General features: G+C 45.9%; 1 protein-coding gene across 1 annotated transcript; it reads left to right on the forward strand.

Annotated features, from left to right (window-relative positions):
• The first annotated feature begins 65 nt into the window (after positions 1–65).
• On the forward strand, positions 66–18,569 carry CBLIF (cobalamin binding intrinsic factor). The gene is made up of 9 exons (XM_006068064.3): positions 66–186; positions 1,073–1,249; positions 2,111–2,224; positions 2,655–2,795; positions 4,935–5,116; positions 11,375–11,552; positions 13,109–13,310; positions 15,486–15,604; positions 18,440–18,569. Exons 1-9 carry the CDS (start codon positions 108–110, stop codon positions 18,499–18,501), a joined length of 1,254 nt encoding a protein of 417 aa, XP_006068126.3. The 5' UTR covers positions 66–107; the 3' UTR covers positions 18,502–18,569.
• Positions 18,570–21,704: the final 3,135 nt, after the last annotated feature.

A 21,704-nucleotide genomic window follows, 5' to 3' on the forward strand; every position in this document is an offset into this window, starting at 1 on the left:
GACTGCTTTACAAAGAGCCGCATATATAAGGGGAAGCAGGAAAACACGAAGCCTGCACACGTCGGGACTCGGGAACAGGGGCCGGGGACACACCAGGAGACAGAGGCATGGCCCGGGCTGCCCTCCAGCTCCTGACCCTTCTCTGGGCTGTGACGAGGACCAGCACCCAGACCCGAAGCTCGTGCTGTGAGTAGGGCATTTTTTTCCAAGGAGGTCAAGGAAGCGGTTACCCTGGGGACAGGCAGAAAGCTCAGACACTGGCGTCTAATGATGAGAGGCCTGAAAGCAGCAGTCGTTGACAGGGGCTCCCGTACAGGGCGTGAGTCTGTACGGTTCATCGCTCCTGACCTAATGGCATGAGTTCTTGGGGAGGCAAGTCTCTGCACTTTACATTAAGAGAGATTGAAATACTGTTGCGGGAATGATGGTTGATGATTCGGGGGGAGACCCTCAGTGACTGTTCTGACCATGTGCCCCTGGTGGTGAGAAGGTTGGGTACCTGCTGAGGATAGGTCGTAGCCCAGATCCTTCTTACATCTCATGCAAAAGTGAGAAGAGATGGACGCAAGGCGATCAGTGATCTCTGGGAACATGCTAGAAACAGCACAAAATGTCTGTGAGCGCAGCGTGTGATGTCGCTAAGTAAAAAATCACTTTCTTAAAGATCAGAGTTCTTTGGAAAGATGTAGGGACTAACTGGGGTTCCCTGAGGGCTCAGATGGTAAAGAATCCGCCTGCAATGCAAGAAACCCAGGTTCGATCCCTGGGTCGGGAAGATCCCCTGGAGGAGGACATGGCTGCCCACCCCAGTCTTCTTGCCTGGAGAATCCCATGGACAGAGGAGCCTGGTGGGCTACAAGCCATGGGGTCACAGTCAGACACGACTGCGTGACTGAGCATGCGTGCAGGGACTAACTGGCCTCAAAAGGAAATCTCAGCGTTTTCTCCATTTCTCTTTAATAATCACCCCAATGGGGGCATCCCCAAGGATCCCCAAAGCTAAGAGATGCAAACGTTTCTGAGAAGAGAGCATGAGGATGAGGGGTTTAGCAAATGGCTTTGCCCTTCGCAGCCGTTCCCTCAGCAGAGCAGCCCTGGGTCGATGGCATCCAAGTGATCATGGAGAACTCGGTGATCAACTCCACCTTCCCAAATCCCAGTGTCCTGATCGCCATGAACCTGGCAGGAGCCTACAACGTGGAGGCCCAGAAGCTCCTGACTTTCGATCTCATGGCCAGCGACACAGCCGGTGAGAAACCAGAGCCCCTTAGCGGGCTCCCTGAATCTCCACTCCCAGACCCCCTCCCCAAGTCCCTCCACCTCAGCGCTACCTGTGACGGTGCCTGAGTCACCCAAACACCTTTCCCTGCATCCCCGGAAGGACGGGACTGCGGGTCGGCGCATTCACATAGGAGGGCAGTAAAGCAGAAACAGCTCTAGATTAAACGTAAATGAGCAGGCTTCCAGGTCTGACTCCGCCACCTACTAACTCTGTGACCCTGAAGGGCTCACAGATTCCCACCAACCTCACCTCTGTCATTCACAAAATGCAGGTCACTCGAGTAACAATAACACTAATAGCAGGATTTCCTTGATGGTCCAGTGGTTAAGACCAAACTTCCAATGCAAGATGATGCAAGTTCAATCCCCGGTTGGGGACGAACCGAAGACCCCATATTCCATATGGCATGACCAAAAAGAATAGATACATTAAACAGGAACAGCAATAATAACAAAAGCAATAAAATCTGTTCTGCCTACCTCACAGGAGTTGCCTGAGGTCCAAGTTAGAGAAACTTGAGTAGAGTTAAAAGTGTCTTGTAACTAGACATGTTTCCATATGAACTTGCAGAGGTATTCTTGCTGCTTTTCTAAACAGATACCAGGAAATCCAAAAGAGGTGTTCAAACCACATAGAGGTCACCAGGTTAAACATTCCTGCAGTGTCTTCCAACACTTCTTTCCCTAAGAAAGGTCAAAAAACTATCTGATCACATTATTTAAAAAAAAATCAAAATGATCTGGAAAGAAGCACAGAGCTCAGCCTGACCGCTGGAGCTCTCCCCTCTGAGAATGCCTTTGTTTAATGGTACTGTTCTCTCCTCCACAGACCTGACTGCTGGTCAGCTCGCCCTCACTATCATGGCCCTCACCTCCTCCTGCCGAGGCCCTGGGGACAAAGTATCGACTCTGCGGACCCAAATGGAGAACTGGACACCTTCCAGTAAGACCTCATCAGAAGGGAGTGGGGAAGTGAGGCAAATGGCCCTTCCTGAGAATTCTAAATCTGTAAAGAGAAGGAGGGGAGGGTGGATGTGGAGGGAAGAGACCCGGTGTTCCTCCACTCAGGTCACTCTGTTAATCCCCACGTGAGATCTCCACTTCTGGTCCAACAAACTGGAAAAGACCGCCCTCCTGGGAGGACACGATTGCATGCCTTCCCCTGAAGACAGCAGCCTCCCTTTGATTCCGTTCCCCTGCCAGATGCCATTCTTGTTCTGAGACACAGGAAGTTATCTCTTGCCAATACAGTATCTCTCTCTTTGGACAGGATTTCTAGCCGTGTCCATTTCCAAGCTCTGGCTTTTCCTTTTTCACAAATGTCTTCCTTATGGAGAACGTTAGTCTTACGCAGGCTCCTGTCCCCTCTCAAGGCCTCGATTCCTACGCTTCCACCTTCTACGGGCCCAGTCTGGCCATCCTGGCTTTGTGCCAGAACAACCCAGAGACGACCTTACCCATAGCAGCCCGCTTCGCCAAGACCCTGCTGGCCAACTCCTCTCCCTTTGACGTGGGTAAGTCACTGGTTTCAAACGCTGCTCTGAGCTTGGAACACCAAGGTCACTAACGGGTAGAGCTGGGGGGACTGTGGCAGGGGGTGCTTTCCATGGAGGAGGGGAGGGCCAGGAAGATGTCAGCAGGTGAGAGATGCTGGGCAGACACTTGGTGGACATGCGAGGGATAAATGAAACGTAAGGTGCACATGAAAGAGAGAAGGAAAACAGAAAACCAGGACAAACCTTGACGTGCCTGGCAGTTCCAGAATCTCCACTGGAACCAATAAGCATGTCATCCAAGTCACGAGTCGTTCCCAAACAGCAGTTAAATTATTAAACCAATGTCTAGACTCAGCCCCACCAAGCCTCCTCTTTAATCCCTACTGAACTCCAGGAGTTGGTGATGGACAGGGAGGCCTGGCGTGCTGTGGTTTATGGGGTTGCAAAGAGTTGGACACGACTGAGCGACTGAACTGAACTGATGCGTCCACGCTCTATTCTTCTCAGTGCTTCTCTTCACAACGTCCAAACATTCTCTTGATGTTAAACAGCTCCTCTCTGAACCTTAAAGCCATGATGCTCTCTTTCAAGGAGGCACTGGAACCTTCTTCTTCCTGCATCCTGCGAGGCTGTCTGTGAATGGACACTCTCTCCTCCACCCCATCACACATAATGACCACTTTTCGGCACGATGCCCTCTGTGAGGTCCCTCATTTGTGGTCACCTTTTCTCCTCCGCCACTGTCTAAGCAACAGCATCAGCTCACGTTTTTACCCCTTAAGAATGCAGCTTCAGTAACCTCTCTCATTTCAGTCCCTACTAAGCCAACACTCAGGTCAATATTCGCTCAGGTATCTTCCCTGCGGGTCAAACACAGACTAGCTTCTGTTTCTCATCAGGGGCCTTCTCGTGGCTGGGGTGTCTCTGCCACTTCAGGAAATTGGGGCTTCTTGGCCAACACTGTCATCCTCAGCAAGATGATGCAACTTTGGGGTGGAGATTAGGGTGGAAAGGAAAAGATTAGTGAGAAAAAAAAATGCCATCCGGTGAGTCTCTGGTTTGTTCTGGTCTCACTGTGCCAGAGTTTGCCCATTTAGATCACACATAATAAGAAGGAAAGGGCTGAGGACCCCTGTACGGGGTACCCAGGAGGAGACAGGCCCCACCCGCCCCCTCATCCAAGAGCTCCCCGCCGAGGACCCCTGTACCAGGTACCCCGGAGGAGGCAGGCTCCTCTTCCCCCTCATCCGAGAGCTCCCCACCGAGGACCCCTGTACTAGGTACTCCAGAGGAGGCAGGCCCACCCGCCCCCTCATCCGAGAACTCCCCAAAAAGGACCCCTGTACCAGGTACCCTGGAGGAGGCAGGCTCCTCTTCCCCCTCATCTGAGAGCTCCCCGCCGAGGACGCCTGTACCGGGTACCCTGGAGGAGGCAGGCCCCACCCGCCCCCTCATCTGAGAGCTCCCCAGCAGGGTGACAGGAGAGAGGGCAGAGAGGGCAAAGCAGGCACAAACACCGGGTGCTGGAGGAGCTCAGAAAAGAGGCCGCGCCTGCTGGGTGGGATGAAGAGGAGGCTTCGCTGAGAAGTGACGACGGCTGGGACTTCACCAAGCGCTGACTTTTGACAGATAAACGCTGGGACATGTGAAGTGGGGTTGAAAACGCTGCCAGTCAGCTTTCATTTGAGGCGTGAGCCTTGGCGTCCTGCGGAGCCGCTCTCAGGTCCTTGCTCCTTACTAGCAATGCCTCCCTGGGCAGTTCTCTAAGTCTCCATACCCTCATCCCTGAAATGGACACAATCAGAGGTCCTGTCTCACAGGCTGTCCTGAAGGGTCAGAGAGGTTACTGAACGCAGTAAAGTGAAAAACTGAACTTAGCCCCACCGTCGTGTCCGACTCTGCGATTCCATGGACTGCAGCCTGTCCCTCTCCTCTGTCCATGGAATTCTCCAGCAAGATTGCCAGAGTGGGTTGCCATTTCCTTCTCCAGGGGATCTTCCTGACCAGGGACTCAAGCCCGGGTCTCCTGCACTGCAGGCAGATTCTTTACCAACTGAGCCACTAGGAAAGCCCCCATTGAACGCAGCAATCCAACAGTAAAATGTTGGTTGTTCATACTGTGGAGGGGGTGGTCTTACCCTCTGCTGTGATTCACAGACGCAGGAGCAGTGGCGACCTTGGCTCTGACCTGTATGTACAACAGGATCCCCATAGGTTCGGAGGAAGGGTACCGCGCCCTGTTCACTCAGTTGCTAAAGAAGATCGTGGAGGATATCAGCACAAGGATCCAAGGCAATGGCCTCATCGGAGACATCTACAGCACCGGCCTCGCGATGCAGGTAAACGCGCCCCGCAGGAGAGGCAGGTTCAGTCCCTGGTCAGGAAAAAAGACCGTGCATGCCGCACAGCCTGCCCCCCCGCCAAATGCAGGTAAGCCTTAACTCCCCTCTACTTCACAGGCAAAGTAGAAAAACAAATATACATGAACTCGGTTTCCTTGGGGAAAAATAATAAATCCAAGAAATGTATTCATTTACTATTAATAATGATCAGTTTGTTCATAAAAATTCCCAGGTGGCCCTAGTGGTAAAGAACCCACCTGCTAATGCAGGAGACATAGGGGACCCAGGTTCAATCCCTGGCTTGGGAAGATCCCCTGGAGGAGGGCATAGCAGCCCACTCCAGTATTCTTGCCTGGAGAATCCCATGGACAGAGGAGCCTGGTAGGCTCGGTGCATGGGGTCGACAAGTGTCTCGGACACAGTTGAAGTGACTTTGCACAGGAGTTTGGTATATTTTTTAAAATAAGATTATTTGAGTAAGTCCTCAAATAACACTGACTTTTCTGATTCCATCTTGCCAATCAAATCTTCTTTTATCAGCCTTGTATCATGATCCAAAAAAAATGTGGGATCATATTCAAAAGGATTAATGAAAATAAGTCAAAGCTGCCTAGACATCTAATCTTTGTCAAGCTGTTTTACTCTCTCGATGTCAATTCAGCCTCACAAAGATCCCTACATGGCAAGGCCAGATGCGTCTGGTCATCCAGTCTATAGTCTGTGCAGTGTTCCCCTGGGTAGAGTCTCAGGCTCGGATGCTGTAAGATGCTGCTTGATAGAGCTCCAAATACAACCACACACACACACACACACACCTCCCTCCACTGATTAGAGCAGCAGCCTCCTATAGAAAACACACCAATAAAATAGCAGGGAGAGAGAGAACCAACTAGAATCAGAAATTAAAGGGTCACCTGCAGCCAAATCATCTCAAAATGCCCTATAAAGTGAAGTGAGGTTGCTTCAGTTGTGTCTGACTTTTTGTGACCCCATGGACCCCATGGAGCCCCCTGCCAGGCTCCTCTGTCCATGGGATTCTCCAAGCAAGAATACTGAAGTGGCTAGCCATTTCCTTCTCCAGGGGATCTTCCCAACCCAGGGATCAAATCTGGTTCTCCCGCATTGCAGGCAGATTCTTTACCGTCTGAGCCCTATAGGAGTAATAGAAAAACTACATCATGACCTTGCCAACATGGAATGGCCAAGAACCAGAGACTCATAATATTATGCTTAATGAAATTAAACAGGCAGAAAAAGACAAATGCTATACGATATCACTTACATGGAGAATCTAAAAAATAATACAATGAAGGTATATGCAAAACAGAAACATTCGCGTAGATATAGAAAGCAAACTTGTGGTTACCAAAAGGGAGAGAGAAGTGGGAGGACAAATTAGGGGCATGGGGTCAGCAGATACAAACTACTAGGCATAAAACAGATAAGCAACAGGATGTGCTGTGTCCACAGGGCTTTATAGCCATTATCTGGTAATAACCTCTCGTGGAGTATAATCTGCAAAAACACTGAAGTACTATCCTATATGCCTGAAACTAAAATAATACTATACAGTCCATGGAATTCTCCAGGCCAGAATACTAGAGTGGGTAGCCTTTCCCTTCCCCAGGGGATCTTTCCAACCCAGGGATCTAACCCAGGTCTCCCACATTGCAGGCAGATTCCTTACCAGCTGGGCCATCTGGAAAGCCCATAAATCAACTATACATCAATAAAAAATAAAGAAACAGAATCATGGTGTTAGGATGCCAGCCCTAAATCTAATTTAGTTCTGGATTACTGCTGTAGGATGTACAGAACGGTTTGGTGTTCTGCATGCTAAATTAACAATGCAGTGTATAGCATGGTGACTATAGTTAATAATACTATATTATATATTGAAAAGTTACTAAGAGAGTGAATCTTAACTTTTCATCACAGTATAAAAACTGTGAAACTATGTGTGGCAATGGGTGGCTAGACTAGACTGCAATCATTTGACAGTATACACAAGCATAAAATTAACAGTACACCTGAAACGAATATAATGTTCCATGTCAGTTACATCTCAATTTTTAAAATATTTTAAAAATTAAGATAAAAAAATCGCAAAGGGCATAAATAGACTAGAAGTCTTTCATGTTACACATAAGAGTGGATAAAAATCCCCAGTGTGCCATGGAATAAAATGAAAATAAAATCAGTTTCTACATCATGTTGCGGTCAGTGGAATTTTGCCAGAGAACTTTGTTTTACTGTAAAAACAGAACACTGTTTTACTGGCTGAATCACACAAGAGTATTCCCAGGGCTCTGGTCTAGAAAGCTTTGTAGTGGAACAAAGGAAGCCTGGAAGAAATCCATGGTGTTTTGTTCATGACTCACTGAAAATAACCTTGCTGTCCTTAGTGCCAGAGAGAGAGGTGTTTGCTTTTGCTAATTTGGTTTGTCAGTTCTGCAAGGTACACTGTGATAAGCTGTACCTGAGAATTAAAGTTTTCCTTGGAAAAAGGCAGGGCCTCATTCATATCCAAATATCAAAGGCCAGGTGGATTTCTCACCTCTCCTTATCCAATCATGCCAGAGTTTCTTACCCAGGCAATCTGAAGTCTGAAATCACCAGGTATCTACTATATAAACTTGTTCTAATCTAAAATATTCTGGTGTCGAAAGCCAAGTGTTTCTGTTGCTGTTCAGTCCAACACCATGGACTGCAGCACGCCAGGCTTCCCTGTCCTTCACCAACTCCCGGAGCTTGCTCAAACTCATGTCCGTTGAGTCGGTGATGCCATCCAACCATCTCATCCTCTGTTGTCCCCTTCTCCTCCTGGCTTCAGTCTTTCCCAGCATCAGGGTCTTTTTCAATGAGTCAGTTCTGCGCTTCAGGTGGCCAAAGTATTGGAGCTTCAGCATCAAGGTTTCTAAGGCTCTAACAACTTGAGCTTGAATCCCAGATTGACCACAATCTTGGGCAAATATGGGAAAATGACTCTCTTGGGATTTCATTTTCCCCATCATAGCAAACGTATAAAAGAATCACAGATAAAGGTGCATTTTAATAATTGTGGTCTCTCCCAAGGGAATAAGGTGAATTAAGCTTCCTCTGCAGCCTTCACTCACCTCTGCTTGCTATCATTGCCCTTCAAGTGACTTAGGCCACTCACACTGCTTCCCAGGGGCACTCATGGGGCCTTCCCTCTGTTCCTGAATCCCTGATCTTTCTTCCATCAACATGCCAATGCTTTCAAGGTTCCTCTGGCAAGCACTTAACTTGGAGAGGTAAACTTCTGCCAAGCTATTACTGACTTATAACAATTAACGGATCAATGTTGCTGTTCAGTCACTGAGCCGTGTCGGACTCTGCAACCCCACGGACTGCAGCACCATGCAATGCAGCAGGCTCCTCTGTCCTCCACTATCTTCCTGAGATTGTTCAAATTCGTGTCCACTGAGTCAGTGATGTTATCTCACCATCTCATCCTCTGCCACCCCCTTCTCTTTTTGCTTAATGCATCACTCCTTTCTAAAGAGTTGGTGTTTGCGATGTTTTACCCCAAAGGGATACAGATCGCTTAGCGGGGTCTGGGAGGGGAACATGGCTAGTGGACAAGATGTGGTTGCTGGGAAAACCTAACTGATGGCCTTTAACCAAAGAGCCCAGTAAAGTGGACTCTGGGAAGAGCCACTGTCATGGTTGTGGAGGTCAACAGTGCCTGTCAGAACTGTCTGTTTGCTCACACTGTTCTCTCCAGCTCACATCCATGTCTGGCTCCCCTCTCCCATCTCCCATTTTTCATTTGAAGCTTCAGGTGAATCAGTTGTCAGCAACCCCAGCACATTAACACACTCTGGTGGCTGAGGTCAGTACAACCCTAAAGAGAGGGAGATGGAAGGACAGCTTCCGCATCATACATTACAAAATGCTGTTGCAGGGACTTCCTCAATAGGCCTGTGGTTAAAACTCTGCGCTTCCACTGCAGGGGGCACCGATCCCATCTCTGGTTGGGGAACTAAGATCCCAGGTTGCTGCTGCTGCTAAGTCGCTTCAGTCGTGTCCGACTCTGTGCGATCCCATAGATGGAAGCCAACCAGGTTCCCCCACCCCTGGGATTCTCCAGGCAATAGTATTGGAGTGGGCTGCCATTTCCTTCTCCAATGCATGAAAGTGAAAAGTGAAAGTGAAGTCACTCAGCCATGTCCGACTCTTAACAACCCCATGGACTGCAGCCCACCAGGCTCCGCCACCCATGGGATTTTCCAGGCAAGAGTACTGGAGTGGGGTGCCATTGCCTTCTCCCAAGATCCCAGGAGACTTGGTCAAAAAAAAATTTTTTTTTATAAAAAAAAAAAAAAGCTTTTGCATAGCATCCCAACTGAACCTCCAATGACCACTCCAAAGGTAGGGCAGGAGCTATGGTTTCTATTTTACCCATAAGATAGAAAACTCAGTAGCGTGACTTGCACAGTGTATTCATCAAGAATCATTATGCAAATAACAGAAACTCCAACAGTTTTTGCTTAAGGAAAAAAGCAAAACAAAACTGAGATTTACTATTTCACATAAACTAGAGGATCCAGGTGATTTTAGAATTAATCAGAATAAAGGTCTCAAATAAGATATCAGGGATCACTCTATCATCATCTCTCAGTCCTGATTTTTCTGCTTCTCTCCTGCTTCTTCAAAGTGTCTGAGAAAGATGGTCACCAGCGCCTTCAGTTCAGTTCAGTTCAGGTGCTCAGTCGTGTCCGACTCTTTGTGACCCCATGGACTGCAGCACGCCAGGCCTCCCTGTCCATCACCAACTCCCAGAGCTTACTCAAACTCATGTCCATCAAGTTGGTGATGCCATCCAACCATCTCATATTCTGTTGTCCCCTTCTCCTCCTGCCTTCAATCTTTCCCAGCATCACGCACGGTCTTTTCCAATGAGTTGCTTCTTATCAGGTGGCCAAAGTATTGGAGTTTCAGCTTCAGCATCAGTCCTTCCAGTGAATATTCAGGACTGATCTCCTTTAGGATGGACTGGTTGGATCTCCTTGAAGTCCAAGGGACTCCCAAGAGTCTTCTCCAACACCACAGTTCAAAAGCATCAATTCTTCGGCCCTCAGCTTTCTTTATGGTCCAACTCTCACATCCATACATGACAACTGGAAAAACCATATCTTTGACTAGACAGACCTTTGTTGGCAAATGTTGGTAATGTCTCTGCGTTTTGATATGCTGTCTAGGTTGGTCATAACTTTCCTTCCAAGGAGTAAGCGTCTTTTAATTTCATGGCTGCAGTCACCATCTGCAGTGATTTTGGAAACCAAAAAGTTAAGTCTGTCACTGTTTCCACTGTCTCTCCATCTATTTGCCATGAAGTGATGGGACTGGATGCCGTGATCTTAGTTTTCTGAATGCTGAGTTTTAGGCCAGCTTTCTCGGTGTCCTGTTTCACTAGCGCCTTAGTGATTACTAACCCGGAAGGGGAAGAGAAGAGGCTTCTCCCTCCGGGTGTCTGTATGTCAGGGAAGGACTCTGATTGGCGCGTGCGTCCACCAATCACCGACACCAAGAGGACGCACGCGGCGATTAACCCCACCCCTGCATCCTCCGCTGTGGCCCGGGCCACGGAACCTCTGGCTGGCGGTCCTGTGTGATCAAATGAGGGACCAGTCCCCCGAAGGGTGTGCAGAGCAGAGAGCGGAAGAGGTCTCCCACGGTGAGACGGCCAGGTTGTCCTAGACGAGAGGTCCCCAGAGGCTTGCTTTGCCAGCTCTCCTCTCACTTCTACATCTAAGAACTGTGAGCAAGTGCAGCCGCCCTGATAGCACTCCCTGGATAAGGACTCCCTGGAAGTCGTGTCCAGCTCAATGTGACCCCATGGACTACAGCCCACCAGGCTCCTCTGTCCATGGGATTCTCCAGGCAAGGATACTGGAGTGGGTTGCCATGTCCTCCTCCAGGGGATCTTCCCGACCCAGGAATTGAACCTGCGTCTCCTAACTCTCCTGCATAGGCAGGCAGGTTTTTTACCTCTGAGCCACCTGGGAAGCCTCAGTCTCAGTGTAGCTCAGATATTTATTGAGGGACTGCTCTGTGACAGGCACTGCACTGAGCAGTGGGGACATGGCTGTGAATGAGACAGACACTGTCTGGAACCTCTGGTTGATCACAACGATTAGTGATCGAGTCTAACCCTTACAGGACTTATAAAGGCCAACTCTCAGCTATACCTAACCTGTGTGTGTTTGTGTCTCTTCCCGCTGGCCCCAGGCTCTCTCCGTGACACCTGAGAGACCTAACAAGCAGTGGGATTGCCAGCAGACCATGGATACTGTACTGGACGAGATCAAGGAGGGGAAATTCCAAAACTCCATGTCCATTGCCCAAATCCTCCCTTCACTGAAAGGCAAGACCTACCTAGATGTGCCCCAAGTGTCTTGCAGCCCTGGTAAGGACTCTGAACATCTGTCTCTCCCTATAACGTGGTGTCTTATGCCAGGAGTGACAGGTGGCCCTAAGTGGTATACATAGTGACAGGTGGCCCTAAGTGGACCAATTGTGAGGGGCATAAGGGCTTGTCACACCTGTGACTTCCAGGCGGGCAGAGCACAGCTGGCGTCCAGTCCCCCAGAGCTGTGTGTTAGCATGCAGCCATGCTGTCCTCCCTTGGAATTCAGTCCCATGTCCACTTTATTCAGCACACGTTTATTGAGCACCTGCTACAGGTAAGGCATTTTGTGGGATGGCTGGTGGAGAGAGAAGGTCCATGGTCCTAACAAATTAACATGACTTCATTCATCCATTTGACAAGTGCACCAAACATGATGCAACGCCTTGTCACATCTGCTCTTTACAAAGCAGGAGACGAAAGGCACACAGAAACCACAGTATTTGGAAGAGTGAAATAAATACTAAGTAGGGACTTCCTGGCACTCCAGTGGTTATGATTCCATCTTCCAATGAAGGGGGTGAAGGGTCGATCTCTGATTAAGGGACTAAGACCTCATATGTGTTCAGTCACTCAGTCATGTCCGACTCTTTGCAACCCTCTGGGCTGTAGCATGCCAGGCTTCCCTGTCCTTCACACCTAGCAGCCAAAAAACATAAAATGAAAGCAAAATTGTAACAAATTCAGCAAAACCTTTAAACAATGGTCCACATCAAAAAAATCTTTAAAAAGAAAGAAGTATTGAGTAGAAATAGAAGCATCACACGGTGCAAAAGCAAAGAAAGTCTGACCAATCATTGAGTTTTCCCAGGAAGCTCAGGAGAGGAACAAAGTTGACTTTACAGTCAAGGCTTAGAGATACAAAAATACGCTCACAGTGCACCACAGGGATGGGGTGAAAACCTGGCCCCGAGATATTATATATTTCTTTCTAATCACATACTAACATAAAATATGGTTCTTCTTACATTGCATGGACTTCCTGGCACAAGCAGTGATTAGCAAGCTCCTTGTCAGCCTCAGTACAGAATCTACAGAGACCACAGTAAAGCAATCCAGTCCCAATTGTACCAAACACAGCCACACTCACCTAACGCCTTAGGCTGCTTACCGAAGATTTCCCAACTTGAACAAGGTGGCCAGAGAGTCCTTCCTAGGACTCCACACTGGTTACCCAGGTATTCTGTTAAATGGTCTGAAACATATTACCTTTGCTTCCAGATTCTTCGGGTTAACAGAAAGCCCCAAGTGAACATGGAGTGCCATGTACAATATGTGACTTAGGGCTCACAATCCTCCCTTCAGCTTAAAAATTCTTTTAACAAAAGAAATGTTCATTATTAAGGGAGCTGTTGGTTCTTCAGCTGTGACCATTTCTCTAGGATGGGAAACAGCTTCATAGATCACACCAGTTTCTCAGAACATCTCACAAACGACACAGAATCATTGTTATTTCTTGAAATCCTTTCTGGGATGCTCTGCCAATAACAGAGATTTTGCACCTAGACTGTGAACTCCGTAATCTTTAATGAGTTTGACCCCTGTGGTCTTCGCAGATCAAGAGGTACAACCAACTCAGCCCAACTTTCCCAGCCCTGTCCCCACCTCAGCCTCCAACATCACTGTCGTCTACACCATAAGTAACCAGCTGAGGGGCGTGGAGCTGCTCTTCAACGTGACCATCAGTGTTAGTGTGAAGAAAGGATCCGTGCTGCTTGTTGTCCTAGAGGAAGCACAGCGCCGAAACCCCAAGTTCAAGTGAGTGCTCCAGTGACGTTTGCCGCTCCTTCCAAGTTCAGTCTGAATTCCCATTCTCTCTCCTTTGTGTTCTTGCTTTTTTCCCTTCTTACAAAGTAACCCATCTTTATCGAATAGCCCCTATTCAATAGGGGTGCCTATGATCTGGTAAGGAGGCAAGGCCCTCATAAAAATTAAATAGATGATGATGGAGTTTTCAAAACAGGAATTCAAAGGAGAGAGAGCACAGAGTGGATTAGAAGGGTCAAGGAAGTCCCATGGCTTTTGGATCCCCTCAAAGAAGAGGCCTCATACAGCAAGATATGAAAAGATGGTATTCCAAGAAGAGGGGATTTTATCACCCCAAAGTTAACAAGTGTTGGGTATAAATTCCTCTAACTCTTAGAGGAGGACAAAGTATTTGAGAGAGAACTGAGCAAGGAATTTAGGGTCAATGAATAAACCAGCTTGACTAGGGACAGAATACAGGACTGAACTAAGTGAATGGTGCCTGAAGGGATAGACTGAGTGATACCGCAGACAGCCTGAAATCCCAGGCTGAGGAAATGGGACTTCAGTTTGTGGTGAAGCATTGCAAGTTTTTGAGAAAGAAAAATGTTGCAAAATATAAATTGGGATGCAGAATGAATGACTAGGAGGAAAGCCAGGGTGTGACCACAGAAACAGAGCTGTTATACAATGTGAGGAGGACTTTATCTAGGAGAAACGCACTCAGGCCAAGGAAGATGCCTCAGGGCTTGTGGAGGGGCAAGAGAAAGAAGCTTCAGAACTATTGATGGGACTGTCAGGAAGAAAGAAGATCCTTCAGAGAAAAACAATCCCTTTAGACAAGTTCAGTTGCCTGAGTTTGAAACAGAATCATCAGGAAGTTTTTGGAGGTATAGAAGAAGTCCTAAAAAAAGAGGGCAGGGTAAGCAAAGGAGACTGGGTTTTCATCTGACAGAGGCGATGACGGAAGTTAAGGACAGTGTCGTAGGTGGCAGATACAATGCCTCCACTAAAACCTGAGACAGATAGAATTACTCCCATTTAACAGATAGAACCACTTAGATCCAACATTGTTAAGTAATGTTCTAAAGATCACAAAACATGTCACCAGTAGAGTTGAGATCTGAAGCCACATTTGACTGATTCCAAAGCCCATGTTCTTTCCACTGCCCAACTGGGGGAAAAAAAAATAAATAAAAAGGAGAACATTAAGCTTTGGGGAATGCTTATAGTTTGCAAAAAAGAAAACAGTAGGGAAATATGGAGAAGCTAAGCTGTAAGAGGAGGAAGGGGAAGATGCTAAGTCGTGGGAAGGAAAAGATGAGTTACTTTCAAAGGAAAGATGACATAATCCAAATTCTGCAGAGAGACGTGCGGGAGAAAGACTGACAAAGGCCAAGGAATTGATGAATGAGTGACACAGCAGCGGTTGCGCAGGGTTAGGATAAGTACACGTGTCTGCAGCCCGCAGACCAGCTCCAGAACTTCTCCAGCTTCTGTAGAATGGGTCGGGATAAAGATCACATTTCTAGAATACTTAATTTGCCAACAATCTTCTGAATATACTTTACTTCCTCTCCAATCTTAGCTTTAATTTTGCCTGAATTTTATTTTTCTAACTATAATGTAGTAAATATACATAGGAGAAATTTTGAGGGGGGAAAAGCATAAAGAAGAAGACAAAGCATCCATAGTCTATCCAGAACATAATCACTGTTGATATTTTTTATAATTTTACAGGTATTTTCTCCACGTGTATTACAAATAGTTGTGATCCATATATACACGAGATAGATAAATATTTCTCATCTGATGTGTACCCCACATTTTCACTTAATATTATTGCATGAGCATTTTTCCATGTCACGGAAAAGTATTGAGAAATACGAATTTTATAACTGCCAAAGAGTCAATCTTGGATATTTATTCCATCACGCACCTAATTTTTTGGCCCATTGTTGGACATCAGCATTTTTTAATTTGCTTATTGATAAGTTTTTTAAAACCCATTCATATTTTTATTTAATTCCAAGTGAAGTAAATGATTCGTTCATTAGTCATTTGCACTTTCTCTTTTAGACATCTTTTTCTGATTTTTGAAGCATTTAGAAGGTCTCTGGCCCTTCATCTTTTCTTATTGCCTGACTTGGAGTGAGGCATTAATCACGTATGATATTATTCTCACAGGTTTGAAACCAGAATGACATCCTGGGGACTTGAGGTCTCTTCAATTAACAATATCGCTGGAAATGTTAATGACAAGACATATTGGCAATTCCTGAGTGGGAAAACACCTTTAATAGAAGGTGAGTGAAGAAAAGGAATGTAGGCACTTTTTCCACTGTGTGAAGTCTAAATTCTTTCATTTCCATATTTAATTCATTCATTTATTTAGTCAATAAATAATTGTGAGAGTACGTGTATATACAATAGTTGTATATTTAACAGCTTTGTATGTACATATGCACATATATCATGAATATACAGTAATGTTAGACAAATAGATAACAAATGAGTAGTTATTTAAAATAGTGTTTTTAAAAAATCAAGAATCCTGGGACGTCTCTGGTAGTCCAGCAATTAAGACTCCACACTTCCACTACAGGGGCTGAGAGTTTGATCCCTGATCAGTGAACTAAGATCCCATATGCTATGTGGCTCAGAAAAAAAAACAAAAAAAAAATCAAGAATTCTAACACCACTCTGAGCTAGTGGAAAAAAATATTCAGTGAAGAAAAGTGGATTGACCTAAAGTAATAAGAGCTAAAGAAAGAAAAAGCAAATGTGAGAAAGACTTAAACAAAAAAGAACAAAAAAAACAAGTGTGTGATCTAAGAAGATGGTCACTTTGGGGTTAAAAGACACGTATGCGTGAAACGAAAGAACAGCAAACTCACAGCCAGAGCAGATCCATGAGAGGGATAAAAATAACAGCTATCAATGTCCTGACATTATTTTATTTCCTGTTCACATCAACTCTGTAGGTATTAGTGACTCTCCTTTTAAACAGAAAAAACTATCTCAGAAAGAAAAAGAGACTTCCCCCAGGCACATATGTAGTATGTGATGGAGCAGGAATCAAGTCCACAGCTTCCCTCAGAGTCCATTTTTCACCTTCTTTCATAGTGGTGTTTTTTAAAATCTCCAAAATGAAGGATGCTTGCTTGGAGAAATTGCGAAGAATGAAACTCAGACTCAGCAAAAACCTTAACTATCTCCAAAGTGTTTGCACAAATGCTAAAATGTTATCTGCCTTAAAGAGCACTCGTCTACTTTGTGTAAGGATGATGCTACGTTAACCCGACGTCCACAGACACGTGGCCATCCCTTCACACAGTGGTGAAGTCAGTAGACTCATAGCAGAGTCAGACTGAAGCTTTGTCAAGATGCTTCATTGTCCAGGATAATAACGAGAGAGAGCTTTCCTAGCCCCTGTCATGAATTTAACAAAATCTGGCCCGTCAGAATTTGTGGAATTGCAGCCAAGCATATAAGAAAGATTTTAGAGTCACATAAGCCTTGGTTTGAAACCCCTTCTCTCTCTCTCTTTTAGCCACGTAGCCCAGCTTGTGGGATTTTAGTTTCCTGACCAGGGATCAAACCTGGGCCCTGGCAGAGCACTGAGTCCTAACCACGGGGCCACCAGGCAATTCCTAAAGCCCCTTTTCTTATTTTCTAGCTACGCTAGGTGGATAATGACTCTTCTCTGAGCCACAGTGCCCACAGCTATCAATTGGAAATAGCACTACCCTTTAGGTTATTGTGAGGATTAGAAATGAGTAAGTTCACTGCCTTTTGCATGGTGTTTGTTCAAAAATGTGTATCACTATTGTCATTATTTCTCTTACAATTTTCATCTCATTAATTGCCCTCGAAACTTAAGTCAGGCTTATTCTCCTGTCTGCTAGTTACTTCTCTTCTCTTGGGAGGAAAAATGTCCTCTGAGATCCAAAACAATTTGGGCCTGGAATTGTCAAGCTTTCTGACGCCTGGTTACTTCAAACTTAATCATCAATTACGTCATAATCTGTGTGTTCCCTGCCCAGAAAGACAAAATTCTCAACCAACGGCCCTTCCTTAAGTCCTCCAAAATGTATGAGTTCCCAACTTGAATGCTCTAAATTTGGCTTACGTACGCCATTTTAATAGTAACAACTTTCCTGCACATTTATTATGTGTTAGATATTGTATTAGGCACTTTGCAGTCATTATTTCTAATACTGGAAATAATTCTTCAGCATAAATACTAGTGTCCAATTGTGTATAGGAGGGAAGGAGGCTGGCACAATCTAAGGCTTGGCCAAAGATTTGCTCCACATGGCAGCTGAGAGCCTGAGAAAAAAGACCTCAAAGTCTCAACTCCATGCTTCCTTCATACTAGTCAACTCAATCTTGTTCCCCTCAGTTCAGTTCCGTTCAGTCGCTCAGTCATGTCCGACTCTTTGCGACCCCATGAATCGCAGCACGCCAGGCCTCCCTGTCCATCACCAACTCCCGAAGTTCACTCAAACTCATGTCCATCGAGTCAGTGATGCCATTCAGCCATCTCATCCTCTGTCATCCCCTTCTCCTCCTGCCCCCAATCCCTCCCAGCCTCAGAGTCTTTTCCAATGAGTCAACTCTTCGCATGAGGTGGCCAAAGTATTGGAGTTTCAGCTTTAGCATCATTCCTTCCAAAGAACACCCAGGGCTGATCTCCTTTAGAATGGACTGGTTGGATCTCCTTGCAGTCCAACGGACTCTCAAGAGTCTTCTCCAACACCGCAGTTCAAAAGCATCAATTCTTCGGGGCTCAGCTTCCCCTAACCCTACCCAATTTAATGGGCTTCCCAGGTGGCGCTAGTGGTAAAGAACCTACCTGCCAATGTAGGAGACGTAAGAGACGCAGTTTCCGTCCAGTCCCCGGGTGGGGAAGGTCCCCTGGAGAAGGAAATGGCAACCCACTCCAGTGTTCTTGCCTGGAGAATCCATGGACAAAGGAGCCTGGTGGGCTACATACAGTCCGTGGGGTCACAAAGAGTTGGACACGACTGAAGCGAGTCAGCAGCCCACTGGCAACCAATGTAAGGGTGGACCCTGCGGGAGGCGGGCGTGGCCACGAGCACCGCGGTCACTTCCGATTGTTCTCTCCCTGTTTCCAGGAGTCGCTGACTACATACCCTTCAACCACGAGCACATCACAGCCAACTTCACACAGTACTAAGAGAAGGTGGACTGAGCTTCTATCAAATGTCCCCAAAGGATGGCTGGAATTGTTTTTTCACATCGTTTGAAATCTATGCCAAAAAAAAGTGGGTATTTTCAATGCTACCATACTACTGGTTAAAATATGGAAACCACAATGTAAAATAAATGATGCAAATCGCTGGAGTCTCAACGTCTGTGACCCATGAAAGAAGTCTGGTTTTTCACGACCATGATGGTGAGACAGCATTTAAATGTAGGGTGAGGGAAAAGGGGCCCCTGGCTGATATATTGGAAGGTCATTCCGATCTTTTTTTGATTGTTTAACTGACACAGTCTTTTATTCTATAAAGGAAATCTTAAAAAAAACACTGTTTTTATATCTTATACCAAGTACTCCTTTTCAAATCACCTATTATAAACACTGCTGCTGCTAAGTCGCTTCAGTCGTGTCCGACTCTGTGCGACCCCATAGATGGCAGCCCACCAGGCTCCCCCGTCCCTGGGATTCTCCAGGCAAGAACACTGGAGTGGGTTGCCATTTCCTTCTCCAGTGCATGAAAGTGAGAAGTGAAAGTGAAGTCGTTCAGTCGCGTCCGACTCTTAGCGACCCCATGGACTGCAGCCTACCAGGCTCCTCTGTCCATGGGATTTTCCAGGCAAGAGTACTGGAGTGGGGTGCCATTGCCTTCTCTGATAAACACACACACACACACAAATACATTCATCCATACATGTGACAAAAATTATTCCATATGAAACTCCCAGAAGGTTCAGAACTAGATCAATGATGTTATATCACAACTCTCCCCTTCCATTTCCAATATTTATTCTGGGTGAATCACATTTCAAATATATTTGATATAATTTATGCATAATTATATTTAATATTAATATAAATTTAGCATATAATATGTTTCATATATTAAAGGTAGATATATATCTGTAACTGTGCTCCATAAATAATACATATAATATTTTGCATGTAAAATATAGGTATATATCGATAACCTCACCCTATTCTACATATGTATATATATGTACACACATACACACACACGCACACATGAAAAGTGAAAGTGAAAGTCGCTCAGTCGTGTCTGACTCTTTGCAATCCCATGGGCTATACAGTCCATGGAATTCTCCAGGCCAGGACACTGGAGTAGTTACAGATCTTTGGGAGGAAAATTTAAGACAATGAAACTGTAAACTCTGCTTGTTGGAGTCAATATTGGTACAAACTTTCTAGAGAAGAATATGAAAACGTGTATCAGAAATCCTAAGATATACTCAACTTTGACCCCCAAAATTCCCAATTCTGAAATTTATAGGAAGGGGAAAAGCATAAGAGGACACAGATATATAAGAATCAAAACATCAGCTGGGTGTGACTCAGGGAACTCAAACCCGATTCTGTAACAACCTAGGGGGTGGAATGAGGAGAGAGTTGGGACGTTCAAGAGGAAGGGGACAGGTGTATACCTATGGCTGATTCATCTTGATGTTTGGCAGAAACCAACACAATTCTGGAAAGCAATTATCCTTCAATTTAAAAATAAACTTTTTAAAAAGGCAGCTGGGACTATTAGAGAATAAGCCTTAGATGTGCACCCTCAATAGACTTCCTAAGACTGAACCCAGACGTGGACAGACTTAACTGCCGCATCACAGGCCACCCCTCCTGGCATCTCAGAGCAAGCACCTGCCCTCTGGCAACAGTCTGGCCCCCAGGAGAGAAGCGTGGCCCACAGGCCAGGTCCCCACCCCCTCACAGCTGTAAAGTTGTAAGCCAGGACCGGCACCGTCATGGAAGAAGCCTTCAGGGAGTGGCGAAAAAATGCACTTCCCAGCTGGCGCTGGTGGTAAAGGACCCGGAAGATCCCCTGGAGTAGGAAACGGCAACCTGCTCCAGTATCTTGCCTGGAGAACCGCATGACAGAGGAGCCTGTTGGGCTACAGACCATGGGGTTGCGGAGTCAGACAACTGACAGGACCTAACGCGCATGCACATTTCTTCTACACTTAATTTTATGAGTTTGATCCTTAGGTCGGGAAGATCCCCTGGAGTAGGAAACGGCAACCCACCCCAGTGTTCTTGCTTAGAAAATTCCATGGACAGAGAAGCCTGGCAGACTGTGGGGTCTCAGAGAGTCGGATACAATTGAGTGCGCCCACACACACGACATATCATAGCATTTGTAGCGTGGGGAAGTGGAAGCCCTCTGTATATCCAACAATAGAGCAAAGTAGGCAAACCCTGTGGATCTATATGACGGGATTCTAAAAGTCACTAAAGTTCATGTTGAAGATAAATGCTTGATAACATGAAAAGACATCCATGCATAGCCAAGGGAAGAAATTAGACTACACAACACCCCAATATCATCCATCCCAGGGTGTGATAGTGGTTACCTCTGCATGATAGAATGATTAGTGATCAATTTTTGTCTGTTTGTTTCTCTGTTTTCTAAGTTTTCTCCATTCAACACATAATAGTTGAGCAGTGAAAAATGGGGGAAAATTTTAAACAAAGATGACTTTGGGACTTCCTTGGTGGTTCAGCAGTTAAGACTGCATACCACCAATGCAGAGACCACAGGTTCAATCCCTGGTCGAAGAACCATTAGTAAGATACCACATGTTGCATGGCACAGCCAAAAAATAAAAGTCAGAGCAAGATGATTTTTTCTCAACAATTGCACGCACACACAAAGGAAAGAGTGTGTGTGTGTGTGTATGTGTGTGAGAGAGAGAGAGTCCCGCATCCAACATTTGCTCTAATGATTGACATTAAAGGAAAAAGAGGGGCATGGAAGGCAAAAAGCAGGGATCCTAGGCTGGTTTCACGTATGAAAACCTCATTTTAACTACCTGCCTAGTAATTGAGTGGGCTTCCTAGGTGGCACTAGGGGTAAAGTGCCTGCCTGCCAATGCAGGAGACATAAAAGATGTGGGTTCGTATGGACACCTTATCTTTGACAAAGGAGGCAAGAATATACAATGGATTAAAGACAATCTCTTTAACAAGTGGTGCTGGGAACTCTGGTCAACCACTTGTAAAAGAATGAAACTAGAACACTTTCTAACACCATACACAAAAATAAACTCAAAATGGATTAAAGATCTAAACGTAAGACCAGAAACTATAAAACTCCTAGAGGAGAACATAGGCAAAACACTCTCTGACATACATCACAGCAGGATCCTCTATGACCCACCTCC

This window comes from Bubalus bubalis, chromosome 16 (assembly GCF_019923935.1).
Source record: "Bubalus bubalis isolate 160015118507 breed Murrah chromosome 16, NDDB_SH_1, whole genome shotgun sequence".
Taxonomy (NCBI): Eukaryota; Metazoa; Chordata; class Mammalia; order Artiodactyla; family Bovidae; genus Bubalus; species Bubalus bubalis.